Source organism: Diadema setosum, chromosome 21 (assembly GCF_964275005.1).
Source record: "Diadema setosum chromosome 21, eeDiaSeto1, whole genome shotgun sequence".
Taxonomy (NCBI): domain Eukaryota; kingdom Metazoa; phylum Echinodermata; class Echinoidea; order Diadematoida; family Diadematidae; genus Diadema; species Diadema setosum.
In genome coordinates, this window is record NC_092705.1 from 17,561,313 (window position 1) to 17,576,528 (window position 15,216).

Here is a 15,216-nt window from a genome sequence, read left to right on the forward strand (position 1 = left end):
CGGAGACACCAGTTGCAGCGTTTGGGGAATGCTTTGTCCACGCGTTCACGATTACATGCTCCATTGTTCTTGCCACAGTGGTTTATATACGCTCTCTCTGTAGTGGGCTTTCTATCCAAACTGTTCTACCGCAATGTTCGACAACGGGAGTGAAACAAAGATCATGTAGCATGACATAACCGTGTGAAAAGAAAACTGTCTACTTGTACATGTAGTAAAAATTATGACAGCAGACTGACTCAATGGAAGGGAGATGAGAGGAAAGGAGCGGTCACATGCGACTAATTATATTCAAATATCACACGTCAAGATCGCACCAAACTAACGAGTCGTGTTTGTTTGTTTGTTTGTTTGTTTTAATTTAATCAACACCACCGAACAAAGCAACATATGCATGTCTTGTAAAAGCAAAACGAACAGGAAGCGTGACCCTTGCCAGCACTGGCAATTTTCTGTCTTCAAAAGGGTCGCCAATGATATAGACAAATCAACCACAATGAAAACGCGATTCGTAAATGTGTGGATTCGCCACCGCTCCTGTTACATGCACACGGTCATGGCGTGCGGATGCCATTGCGTAATGCGTGCACCAAATACACATGTACATGTACACCATACAGCTGTACGTGCAATTATCGTATCCGCCATCTTGAAAGACGTACTGTAAACAAACCCGAGCGAAACGCATTGTTTTTCGGCTCCATACGCTGAGCTCCGAGGAAGGTGCCCGGGAAATTTGACTCTCTCAGTGAGCCAATCAGAAGGCGATGTGGTTGCTAGAGGCGGAGCTTAACATCGATTGGCACCATCATACGGATGGGTGATTCTCCCCTCGCATCGCCGCTCCGACATTGTCTTTGAGAAAGAGGTGAATCTTCAAAGCCTGTTTTCTCGCAATTTTGTCAGGCTAACATCTTAAAAAGTGCATTTTATTTCTCTTTCTATGCCCACTTATGATGCCGAAGAATACGAGCGTTTTATATCAATGCAAAGCTTAGGATATGGGCAATGTGATTCAGTGAAAAAATGAAATTTCAAAATTTCCGACTTTTGCCTGAAACCGTTGTCGCCGGTCACATATGATTCCATCACTTACAATGTGTACTTGGGTTATAGTTAACCATCATTTTTTTTTTTTTTGTGTACATCTTTCAGAAACTACAGCATATGAACTGGTAGTGACTGCTTTCCTTGGCAGAAATGGAAGTAAAATGAATGTTTTGTTGCTGCCCTGCTGTCCAAAGAATGTGCACGTTTTGCAACATACTAGCCAACCTATACATACTTCAATTAAAACTAAGAACTGAGCATGTCCGCAACTATGGGAAGTACATGTACTTATGCTATCTGTACATTCTTTGGAGGGAAAAAAGAAAGAAAAAAGAAAGATATTGGGAACAAGATCATTTACGCTCACTTTGTTCCCTGGTCTTTCTGAGTTGCTGAAAGGCTAAAGAGGTATCCAATTTCGTGATAACAGGTGCCAATGTTCATCACATAGAATGGTGCGTCCGGGTGGATCTCAGGGTGGTTGTTAGTGAGTTGATTCATGATTGCCAGGGCCTCCTTGTGATGGTTCAGGGCTTTCTCAAATTCATTAGCCCTAAATATGGGATCAAGTTGTGCAGTAGAGACTCATTTAAAAAAAAAAAAACTTAGATAGAGATACAGTCAAATAGAATGCATAACTACATACAACTGAACCCAAAAATTAAAGTTTGCTTTAATACACAAGTGGCCATTATAGGGAGTCAAGCAATTTGGCTTCATTGAAATTATCTGTAGTACTCATACAAAACCTGCATAAGTCTTCACTAAAACAAAAACAAAACTAGAAATGTCGCTATGGTGACTGGTATGCCTCTGCCATAATGTATGATTCTTCTATAGGTCTATAGTACGTCTTGACAATGTGTGAAGACAATCTAATCGAAGTGGCAAAATATTAAAATTACATGTTATTATGTGTTGAATGTTCACTTTCCTTGAAATAGGTTTAATCACATGAATGGCTACATTTTCTAAGAAAGCATGTATTTGAAAATTTGAGGACTTTTACTTGACTTTTGACCCTTTTATAATTCTATGCATTTAGTAATTTTCACAGTACAGAGAAAAAGTGGAATTTCTGTATTAAATAGTAAATTGTTAGCATTTTGACTTGGCAGGCTTTGACCCTTGATCTTTGACCCTATGACCTTGGAATTCCCAAGAGAATCACTATCGGACAGAACATTAGTTTCATAATGATTTTTTTTTTTTTCAAAACGTTTCATGATGATGATGATGCCTTGAGCCACTTCAGAAATATGGAGGAAGAAGTAAAATTTAGCACTTTCACTTGACCTTTGACCCTTTTTGCTAAAAACTTCCTATAGAATCTCTATTGGGTACGGTAATACATGTATACACCAAGTTTCCAGAAAAATCCTGCAGGCATTGCATAAATATGGAGTAGGTAAAATTTAATGAGTTGACCTTGACCTTTGACCCCATGATCTTTGACCTCATGACCCCCTAATTCCCTAGATAATCACTGTCAGTCAGTACTAGATGCATATGTACTATATTCCATGAAGATACCTTGAACCATATCTGAGATATGGAGAAAAAAGTGAAATTTTAACATTTTTACTCGACCTCTGACTTTTGAACTTTGACCTCATAACCAGAAACTCTCACTCGACAATCTTTATTAGGTAATACATGTATACATTAATTTCCAAGAAAATACCTTCAGGCACTGCATAGATATGGGGGAAGTAGTGAAATTTTGAGCATTTGACCTTGACCTTTGACCCTGAGCATCTGCATCCAAAAGTTGATAGGCACAACTTCACCCCCTCATACACATACCTGCCAAGTTTCATTACGATACCTCGAACAGTTTTTCAGTAATGCTGTCCACAAAATTGATTACGGACGGACAGACAGAGAAACCGAAAGACGGAAGGACAGACATCCTGAAAATATAATGCTCCCAGCGACACTTCATGGCGGAGGCATAAATACACACACCTAAAGCCATGAGGCATAGCTGCCTTAATATCTTGGATATGAACTAACACAAAAGAGTGTACATGGGCACATACAGTAATTCTCACTCCCCCTCTCTCTCTGGTGCATAATTAAGCTCACCTGAAATAGATCGAGCCTAGGGCATTGATAGTACGTGCTGTCACTATACTTTTGTTTCCACAGACTTCTCGGCGCATCTCGATGCATCTCTCCATGAGACGGATGCCTTCTTTGCCTTGCTGCCTCTGGATGTGCTTCCTGTTCTGGGGTTTGTGAACCAACAGATTGCCTAGAGGTGAGGAAAAGTCCCAAGGAATGTAAAACCACAGATGGGAAGAGAAGAAAACAGAAGAGAAGAAAAAAGTATGCCACATTTTCCAATCCAATATTTTTACGGCATCACCAATCTGACCAGTTTAATCGACTACAGTATAACTCACTATTTCAAGTCTTCTCATCGAATGCAAGAAATAGATCAGAAAGTACAGTACTTGACGCTCAGACAAGTTTTACGTAGACTGAGAAAGTATTCATTCAACTATAACATTTTTCTTACCAGGCTTAATTGCATAGCCTTGTAGCGTGATTGCATTGATTTCAGCAGCAATTATTTATTCTTCCTGTACTGGAAAATTCTGAAACCCTTCTGAAATGCACTCTTCTCAAGCATACTTTTTTTTTTTTATACAGAACCATACATGGCATTTCACTCCTACTGTGCTTTGTTCTCTGATTGACATGAACTTTGGATTGCTTTCTTTGCCAATTGGCACAACAGAAAACTAGAGAAGCACTCTGAGAGTGCGGACCTCCGCCAAGCAGCTAATTTCCACCAATTATCTTGTTCTTTCATAGAGATCAGTAATTTTCCACCTATACGTAACATGCGTGCTGAAAGTCGTCTGATTGATTTCCCATTAAAGAAGCCTTTTGATACGTCATCAACCCTCAGCTGTGCGGCACGCCACACCCTAGCAGACTAGAGCATGCACTTTAGTGCGGGTATGAAAACCTAAAAAATGTGCAGCTCAAAGAGATTGAACTCTGTGAAGTTCATTGACCCTTCCTTCGAAATATTGAAAATCCTTCATAAAATCAATAAAAATTTAGGGATCATTACCAAAATTTAGTCATCTGTTCCTTGTTTTGTTCTCAACCTTTCATGCAAGTTTCATCTAAATCCAATCCAAACTTTTTGAGTTATTTTGTACACGGACAAACAAACAGTAACGAAAACACAACCTCCTTTCTTGGCAGAGGTAACCAGTGGCGATAAAAAAGATTACCTAATCTCTACTCTCTATTGCATTGCAATGGCCTGCCTGTTGGACTGAGGCACATTGCACCTGAATGGGCTTGCTGACTTCACAACTAGGTCAAGCATGGACAGATTATCTAAATTGATGATGAGTTTCTGAATAGCAAGTCAAGCTAAGCATTTTGCCACTTAGTTTGGTTAAGAATAGCACATTGTGGACATCTACCAGTAAGAAGCAACTCACTTTTGACATACAGACACTGGCTATAGCCTTCCTTTAGCTGAGTGGACATGGGTGGATGACTCTTTTCACACACCAACACAGGCTCCTTTATCGCATTTTCTGCTTCTTCAAATCTACCAAAAAAAAAAAAAAAAAACACAAAATGATCACTGGAAACCATTAGTTACAATGCAAGTTGGAGTCCAAATGGGAGGTTCGTGGAACAGACACATTATGAGCTGTCAAAGATCATAGTCTCAGTTGAGTCAACATCTCTATGGGCCATATAAAGAGAGGTAAACACAAGTTTTCATAAGCCAATGTTTAACAACAAGGACGATGGTGAATGAAGATGTAATCAATGACAATAATAAAAGTTCATTTTGACACTTTGACATGTTTACATATTGTTGACTTTCAGCTCACAAATGTCATTTTATTTATCTACGTAAAACATACACTGTTTAGAAACTGTATGGTATAGAACAAGCTAAAGCTGTACCATACAACCCTATTGAGAAAGTTTACTTTCACGTTTGTTTGATTTGACTGAATTAATGTGGATCCTATTCAAAGCCCTTAATGATTACAAGCAGCTTCCACAGGACAAACATCTTACCATTTATAATCAACAACCCCTGTACGGGACTAGGCAATGAGGACAAAGTGCTTTGTCTAATGGACATAACCACTCTGGCAGACTCAGACCAGGAATCTTATAATTGAGGGTCTGTGGTCCGGGCCACTGAGTGAGTGCTTGACATTAACCCATTGAGGACAGTTTGATTTTGCTACAACATGCATTTCCCATAGACACCTGCCCAAGTATACTCGGGACTCATCCTCAACGGGTTAAACATACTGGGGCCAACATTATGAAGGACACATCAAAACACCTTGGTAACATGTTTCATGAAACCCTAATTACTCCATATTTTGGAACATTCATACAATCACAGACTGTGGACATATAGCAGTTTCTTACAATTTCAAACGATGTCCAACCCTTCATGTCTCGATGTAATTCAGCCAGATTGTGCTGGGCCCTTTATGCTGGTAATAGGCATATACTACATAAAAATATGCTGTGACATTATTGGTTCTTTCATTGGGCAGTTGCATGAAGATATTATTCCAGCGGGATTGCAAATTAAGGCTACTTCCCACACTAGACTCACTTGTGGAGTTGTAACTGCTGATCTGCAAACCATCCCGAATAGTTCACCCAGCCAGGGACGTCCCCTTTCTTGTGGGCAACCTCAGCTCGCTGCTCGAAGAAGGTTGACCTCTGCTCGGTGAACATGAAACGCTCCATAAATGCGAGAATATTGCTGTTCCTGGCGATGTCAGAATAGCCCAACATATCATTATAGTCGGGCAGGTACTCTAACAGTGGGTGGGGTTTGCCATCAAACGTTTTGCGCATCTCTAGCTCCAGGTACTGGGTGATGTTCACCTTCTCATTTTCCATCCTCTGCAAACTACCACTTGCATCCTCATTGTCATAGCTGGTAAAATCCTGCAGATTTTAATCAATGACAGATTTCTTGTCAAAATAAACAGCTGCATGACTATTGTTTGCAACTTTAAACTCTATGAGTCCATTTTATACTTTTCAAATAAATGTGCTGTTATTCTATCAATATCACTGTGCAATGAGGTAAGAGCTCTATGTCCTAGAGTCATGAATGTGCCAATTTTCATGGTGATTATACGATCGATGGCTGAGATCTCAGCCTAACCCTAACTCTCAAAATAGATAAACTTCAAAAGAAAGTAAAATACATATTCCCTACAGAAAGATACAAAAAGGATTAGAATTGGATAACTAAGGGAGACACAACATTTTAATTTTTTTTTTTTTTTTTGGGGGGGGGGGGGAGGGGAACCAGTCCTTATGAATATTCAACGAACAAGTTGGCAATGTCATGCTCTCACAATTTCCTATTAATTTCATATACAGAAATGACAAAAATCTGACATTTCAGGTGTATAAATATAAAACTTGCCATAAAGTCCCCCAAAATAAAGAGATCAGATGTTAACTCTAATATATCTTGATATGAAAACACACTTTTACTTGTAATAATAACACTTTTACTTCTTATAATAGCTAAAAAAAAAAAATAAAAATCAGAAATTCATATAGAACACCCATGAAATTTTGTGAGGGTTTGACATCATCACCTCATTTCAATACTCATAAGGACCGGTCAAGAAATGTTTTCCGAAAAAATGTGAAATTTCAAAATGTCATATCTTCCTCTATTCTGATCTGATTTTAGTCTTTTTCAATCATTCTGGAGGGAATATTTTTTTCTCTTTTTTTTCTCTAGCTCATTCATTTTTGGGGGTGGATATCCTCTTTAAGAGCATTTCTGTGAACAGAAGAGCCTCGCTAACTCTGTTTTCCCCTTTTCATTTTCCTCTGTCTTTGATGTTACAAATTTCCCTTTCTTCAGGAAATAGAAAATACACCCATATTTTGTTGAGCACTCTGATGGGGGACCTGTTCGAGCATATGTATCCCCTGAACCCATTCCCCCATGCCCTATTTGGATTTTTTTTTAAAGGTCAAAATGTTGTATAATATGGTTAACTGTTGTGAGATACAAAGAAATCCAACCAGATATGAGGCTGGTATAGCACATACTAGAAATATGGCATGGCATCCTACAGAAGTCAGAATAATGACGGCAGTATCAATGAAAACTTTTTTTTTTCACCTAGAATAGTCCTTATAAACCTCCAGAGCAAGTTTGAATAAAATCTGACAAGACATTTGGCTGATACAGCACAAACAAGAAATGTGACTTTGCATCCAAATCAGAACAATGAGGGTGCTGTCACAACAAACTGTTGTGCTCTCATGAGGAATGACTATTCATACAGTTGACCTTCCTATCAGAGTCTAAATAAACTCTGTTGGGTAACAATCAAGTTATTGCATAAATATCCATTCAAGCTGTCTGGGTGATATAATGAACAGCAATGATGGATGGCAGAATAAAGAACACCCCCCCCCCCTTACTGTATAAGCTGTTGCGTACAGATATTTTCACAAATGAGGAGGTGAGAGATATTTTCACGAGATGTTGTTTTTGCAAATTGAAACCAACTGTTTTGCAAAATGCAGTATTACCTTAAAGGACAAGTTCACCTTCATTAACATAAGGATTGAGAGAATGTACAATATTAGTAGAACACATCATTGAAAGTTTGAGGAAAATCGGACAATCCGTTCAAAAGTTATGAATTTTTGAAGTTTTTGTGCAGTCACCGCTGGATGAGAAGACTACTGCAGTGTATGATGTCACATGCGTACAACAGCATAAGGAAAATACAAAGAGAATTTCACAAATTTTCATCTTTTGATAAAAGTACACATTCCCTTGACTCGTTACTGACATATGTTATGGGTAGTATTATTCCCATTGCCTTTAGAAAGAGGCAAGTCAAGTGCTCTTTCATTATGCGAAAAAAGTGAAAATATGTTGATTTTTCTTTACATTTTCTTTATACTGTTGTACTCATATGACATCACGAGCCTTAGTAGTCTCCTCATCCAGTGGTTCCAACACAAAAATTTAAAAAATTCATCACAATTGCATCGATTGTCCAATTTTCCTCAAACTTTCACTGATGTGTTCTACTAATATTGCTGCATTCTCTCAATCCTTATGTTTGTGAAGGTGAACTTGTCCTTTAATAGTGTAACGCAACAAATTTGTGATCTGACTGTGACTCGCAAAGTTCGGGAAAATAACAGCTTATACAGTATAAAATAATGATACAAGTTTTTTCTTTTTCTTTTTTTCTAAACTACATAGCATGGCATGGAATGTAATCAGCAGACAATCTGTCCTTTAGTAATAATCTAAGAGAACCTTTGATGCCCTAAAACAGATTCTTTTTGCCAGTTGACAAAAACAGAAGGGTAGGTAATCTGCCTGTGTAAAAGCAGTCAAGCATTACATTATTCCCTTTCCACAGTCAACTGCATATGCCAAGCTCAGCCACGATTGCTACATAATTATACCTTCAAATGAGTTTTCAGCAAAATAAGCACACAGTTACATTGGAAGAGGTACACTGCAAATTACGTACAAATATACACAATTCTGAGACAGATAAAGAACAGATATTGACAGCAGGAATTGTAATCTTTCCAGTAAAGCCATTTTCAAACTCAATATAATGCTTTACAAAAATGAATTTATGCCACAAATGTTGACATAATTAAAGTGTTCACTTCGTGAGCCTCGTTTTGGGAACCTGGTATATCAGGTTCCCATCTATGAATTGACGCTCTGGGGACAGATTAATGGGCATGGCAATGTGCATCAGTATTTGCCTGGCAGAAGATGAATAGAAAAATACATCCATATTTTTCACACTGGAAACATTGTTTAACCATGCCCTTCTGGACCAGACAGTGTTCCCACTTCACACAGATATAGACTTTCTTGAGTGTTACGAATATGTAGGCTATGCAAAGTTTCAAATACATGTGTGACATAATTATGGAGAAAACAAGAATATACTGTCTTCCTATAGTCTATATCAAACTCTTGTTGTCTCGCACCTTCCTCTAGGCTCACGTAGAGTCATTATGGGAAAGTCCAGTACACAACTCTTCTTCATCCATATCAAGTTTCTATATACCAAATAGACTTGGCCTTGGCAGGTTTCAAACCTTGAAGTGATAGCGCATCGACACTTTATCCTGGACTCCTACAGATCATAGGACACCACGTGATTAAAGGGACTGTACAGTACTGGTTGAGGTGGGGATTAATGTTTTGAACATTCCTAAGTGAGATAATGATAAGCCTCTTATGAAATATGAAAGAGCATGTAATTTTAAGAAGGATTCAACGTTTATTTGATGAAAATTGTTTTTCAAATGGCTGAGATATCCAAAAAAGCGCTAATAATAAAAGGCGACATGCCACAACTTCATTAGGATCTCTTTGTTTCACCTTGTTTTTGGATATCTCAGCCATTTCAAAACCGATTTTCATCAAATAAACTTTTGATACCCCTTAGAACTGCATGCTCTTTGACATCTCATAGAGTGGTTTCTAAATATTTCGCAAAACGTTAAAAGCTAAATCCTCACCTCGACCAGAACTGTACACACCCTTTAACCCTGTGTGATCCTACCATCCTGCGGAGGATTTCTACCATTTTTAGGTGATCCGAGTATCCTCTCGGATCACCTTCTGTATCTGTACTGATTCTTTGTTCTTCTTTTTAATCTTCTTTATTTCTGGACAAAATTTGTGCAGAGGTTAGCTCAGAAAGTGCATTGCCTCTCAATGTCAAACTTATACCATATATGAATCATGTCGCAAAGACGACAGCGCAAGTAAAATCATAGTGATCAGTCGACCGTGACGTCACTATGACGTCATTATATGAAAACACATTTTCATGCATATCTCATTAATAGAATGGAATTCTTCAATGAAATTTATGTCACACATATTTCAAGTTAAGTGAATTCTACTCATATTCTCAAAATTCATTTTTATCTCAAAACGCGCGCGTTGAAATATTTGTATGCTCAAATCGAGCTCAAATTTTTTTTGCACACGTTTCAGACCATTTGGAGCATTTTTTGAAAAATTGAAAAAATTGGACGGATACGTACGCGCGCGCACATATTCGCACACACAGCTCATATGCAATGGAAATTTCCCGTTTTTTTACATTTATCGGATGCCTGAAATGTCAAGGAATATTTCTACCAGGTTTCAAGTCAATCCGACTTAATATGACGTCATACGGGCCCGTCAAAGTTGAAATTCCGCGCGCGCGTCAATGGCGATATACAGTGCAACGATGCCAAAAAAACGGCAATTTTAAATCCGATTTTACTCGTCAGGATGGACGGTGACCCCCCATTTTCTTTACATATTCTGAAAGCTGATGAGTTGAATATGTTATTTCATGGGTTGGCGATGCTGGAAAAATGATTAAAAGATATCAAATATCTTAATAAAGTAAAAAAAGTAAATTTTCAAAATGACGTCATCAAATTTCAAGTTCACTCAAGCGTATCTCACTTATCCTTTGCCCATTTACACCCAAAATTTCAGTATGTTGTAGCTTATTATATGATCTTTCATTAATATAATTACAACATTTTGATTGGATGACGGCATCACCTCGTAAAAATGGATTGAAAGTAATATTGTCAAATTTGATCAGTTTACGTGTTATCTCTATGGGAGAGCAGTTTTTCTGGCAGTGAAAATTGACATGACTCTCTTTTTTGAGCACTAGCTCACTTATGCTTCGGTGAATTTCTCCCAGATTTTAGTATGTTGTAGCTGAGACTTTGGGCTATCGTGAATGTGCCCTCCATTTTTTCATACGATGTCGGCATCACGTCGAAAAACTTGGTTGAAAATGGCACGAGGCTTCGATGCAGCGTCATTTTGCTTAATACACAGGGCCTATGGAGAATGAAATAGGTCATTGCGTAGCGCATCCGACTCGTAATCCTAAGGTCCCTGGTTCGAGGCTCACCCCTGCCAATATTTTTTTTAAATTTTTTTAAACACTTTTTTTCTTCTTTTTCTTTAGTTAATCTTAATCTCCCTTTCCTTACTTTATCTTTTTCTGATTTTTTTCTGCTTCTCCTTCAAATTTCTATAAAATAACATAATTTTTTCTTTATTTTTCTTTCTTTCCACTTTCTGTGCAATAGATGAACAACAACAATGGCTATCAATCCCATATTTTGCACATGTTTAGTACATGTCACGTACATTATTTCATAAAATAACAACTACTTGATCGGACACCATCTTGGGTATGTAAATTAGGGTCAAAGGTCATAAATGTTTCATCCAGTATCTTGGTGAATACATGTCCTATCTTTCCCATATTTTGCACACGCAAAGACCATGTTACAAGAATCATTTCATAAAATAATCACTTTTTGCTTAGACGCCATTTTGGGTGTGCAAAGTGAGGTCAAAGGTCAAATATACTTCATTCTGTATTTCCGTTAGTGTATACGGAATTCGGTACCAAAGATGGCAGGTCTCACTCCCTTTTCTAAATGAGAATCCAAATATCACACGGCCAATGTCTCTAAACAAGGATGAAACCTTATGGTCATGCCTATTGTGATCAGGACTCGAATCATTGATTAAAAACAAATCGGATCACCTAATTTGTCAGACTTGACAAATTCCGGGTCTAGTTCTTCTTTTTCTTTATTTCTCCCCAAAAGTTGTGCAGAGGTTAGCTCAGAAAGTCCTGTTCCTTTCAATTTCAAAATTATACCATGTATGTATCATGTCCCAAAGACGACAGCGCAAGTAAAATCATAGTGATCAGTCGACCGTGACGTCACTATGACGTCATTATATGAAAACACATTTTCATGCATATCTCATTAATGGAAAGGAATTTTTCAATGAAATTTACGTCACATATATTTCAAGTCAAGCGCATTCTACTCATATTATTAAAATTCATATTTATTATTGAAAAGTGCGCGTACGCGCGCGTTGAAATATTTGTATGCTCAAATCGAGCTCAAATTTTTTTTGCACACGTTTCAGACCATTTGGAGCATTTTTTGAAAAATTGAAAAAATTGGACGGATGCGTACGCGCGCGCACATTTACGCACGCACAGCTCATATGCAATAGAAATTTCCCGTTTTTTCACATTTATCAGATGCCTGAAATGTCAAGGAATATTTCTACCAAGTTTCAAGTCAATCCGACTCAATATAACGTCATACGGGCCCGTCAAAGTTGAAATTCCGCGCGCGCGTCAATGGCGATATACAGTGCAACAATGCCAAAAAACCGCAAATTTTAAATCCGATTTTACTCGTCAGGATGGACAGTGACCCCCCATTTTCTTTACATATTTTGAAAGCTGATGAGTTGTACATGTCATTTCATGGGTTGGCGATACTGAAAAAATGATTCAAAGATATCAAATTTCTTAATAAAGTAAAAAAAGTAAATTTTCAAAATGACGTCATCAAATTTCAAGTTCACACGAGCGTATTTCACTTATCCTTTGTCTATTTTCACCCAAATTTCAGTATGTTGTAGCTTATTAAATGCTCTATCATAAATTTAATAACACAATTTTGATTGGATGATGGCATCACCTCGTAAAAATGGATTGAATGTAACCTTGTCAAATTTGACCAGTTTACGTGTTATCTCTATGGGAGTGCAGTTTTTATGGAAAGGAAAATTGACACGACTATCTTTATAGAGCACTGGCTCACTTATGCTTCGGTGAATTTCTCCCAAATTTTAGTATGTTGTAGCTGAGACTTTGGGCTATCGTAAGTGTGCCCTTTATTGTATCATACGACGTCGGCATCATGTCAAAAAATTTGGTTGAAATTAAAGCTTATCTTCGATGTATTGAGATATTTCTTCCTTTCTGCAACTTTCTTTGCAATAACTCAAGAAAGACAGCCCCTATCACCCCCATATTTTGCACATGTTTAGTTCATGTTACGTACATTATTTCATAAAATAACAACTACTTGATCGGACACCACCTTGGGTATGTAAATTAGGGTCAAAGGTCATAAATATTTCATCCTGTATCTTAGTAAATATATGTCCTATCTTTCCCATATTTTGCACACGTAAAGACCATGTTACAAGGATCATTTCACAAAATAACGACTTTTTGCTCAGATGTCATCTTGTCTGAGCAAAGTGGGGTCAAAGGTCATATGTACTTTTTTCTGTATCTTCGTTATGACGTGTTATCTCTATGGGAGGGAATTTTTCTAGATGTGAAAGTTGATATGATTGTCTTTATCGAGCACTAGCTCACTTACCCTTCGGTGAATTTCTCCCAGATTTTAATATGTTGTAGCTGAGACTTTGCGCTATCTTTACGTACCTTTCATTTTTTCATACGATGTCTGGATCATGCTAAAAAAAACTTGGTTGACATTAAAGCTTATCTTCGATGTATTGAGATATTTCTTCCTTTCTGCAACTTTCTTTGCAATAACACAAGAAAAACAGCCTCTATCACCCCCATATTTTGCACATGTTTAGTTCATGTCACGTACATTATTTCATAAAATAACAACTACTTGATCGGACACCATCTTGGGTATGTAAATTAGGGTCAAAGGTCATAAATGTTTCATCCTGTATCTTGGTGAATACTTGTCCTATCTTTCCCATATTTTGCACACGCAAGGACCATTTTACAAGAATCGTTTCACAAAATAACTACTTTTTGCTCAGATGTCATCTTTATTCAAATTTATGAAGTTCTTCCGTCGAGATGTTTTTCATTGCAACTGATTGACAAATTGCCCTACATCGACGTAAATAGGCACTGAATTGATCAGCTACTACTAAAACACTGATCAATTCAGTGCCTATTTACGTCGATGTAGGGCAATTTGTCAATCAGTTGCAAGGATGTCATCTTTGGTGTGCAAAATGGGGTCAAAGGTCAAATATACTTCATTCTGTATCTTCGTTAGTGCATACGGAATTCGGTACCAAAGATGGCAGGTCTGACTCCCGTTTCTAAATGAGACTCCAAACATCACATGGCCAATGTCCTCTCAACACAGATGAAACCTGTATTGGTCATGCCTATTGGGATCAGGACTCAAATCATTGATTTCCAAATAGATCGGATCACCTAATTTGTCAGTGTTGACAAATTCCGAGTCTAGTTACTTTAGGTTGTTGTTGTTGTTTTTTTCCTTTACATTATACCATAAATACAGAGAATATGCATTTTCATACTTGCACTCCCACTTCTGATATTTTGAAAGGAAAGTGTGAACATCCCTTGCAAACCAGAGCTTCATTGTAACATTACAGGCATATAAAAACAGAAGAAGTTGACATGACTATTGCACAGAAGATTAAAAGTAGGAGGTAGTAAAATACTGCAAGAAATCACAGAGAGGAAAAATGAGAATAAGTCATGGATTTTGGAATTTGGACTGATGTGATAATTATGATACAGTCTCTATTACTCGTTACAGTCAAATTGCCTTTTCATGTGTATGTCTGTATTCAAACATCTATGACTTTTACAAGGCTGGTACAATCAGGGTCACAGATTTAGGCCACCAAGACTTGCCTGGAGAAGTTTGAAGCACTTGTTGATGAAGGAAAGGAGTCCTTTCTGAAAAGCTTTTTTCATGTCAGGATCCTTCTGAACCATCATCAGGCAGAGGCAACGGACCAGTGGGTGCATGGAGTAGAACTTCCCCAAGTCTCTTCTTTCACGCTCCTGGTGGAAGATCTCCAGCGACTCCCGTACTAGAAGACTAGTGCGGACGACATCATCCAAGTAGAATTCTAGCTCACTTTCCATATTACCAGCAGGGTCAGCCAGGATAGTCAGGCCCCATGACTGGCTGAAGAGGCCAGGCAGGATGGCCAATTGGACAAGGATTGGCTTCAGCTGAGGGGCCAAGTCCTGGAACATCACCCCCAGGCATTGTAGCACCTTATATAGCATAATACAATTATGAATGGGGAAAAAAAAAATCAGGTAAAACAAACAAGTATCAGTGAATCATCAAGTTAGCAGACAGCAGTGCTTATAAAATATGACATACTTTACTCTTTGAGGATGAGCTGATATAAGACCTGTCACGTCAAAAGCAGCTACAAGTCAGATTCTTCCAATTTTCTATGAGCATGATATCTAGTTAGTCCAGTCTATAAAG

The 15,216-nt window shown here is 37.8% G+C and overlaps 1 protein-coding gene across 1 annotated transcript in view; it reads right to left on the reverse strand.

Moving 5' to 3' along the window:
* The window catches only part of LOC140244494 (uncharacterized), a 36,370-nt gene that overhangs the window by 7,569 nt on the left and 13,585 nt on the right, over window positions 1–15,216 (reverse strand). The window contains exons 9-13 of the mRNA XM_072324124.1: window positions 14,622–14,993; window positions 5,678–6,018; window positions 4,521–4,633; window positions 3,139–3,307; window positions 1,418–1,603 (exon numbers count right to left, since the gene is read on the reverse strand). Coding sequence (XP_072180225.1) covers window positions 1,418–1,603; window positions 3,139–3,307; window positions 4,521–4,633; window positions 5,678–6,018; window positions 14,622–14,993 — 1,181 coding nt within the window. The remainder of the gene's footprint in view (window positions 1–1,417; window positions 1,604–3,138; window positions 3,308–4,520; window positions 4,634–5,677; window positions 6,019–14,621; window positions 14,994–15,216) is intronic.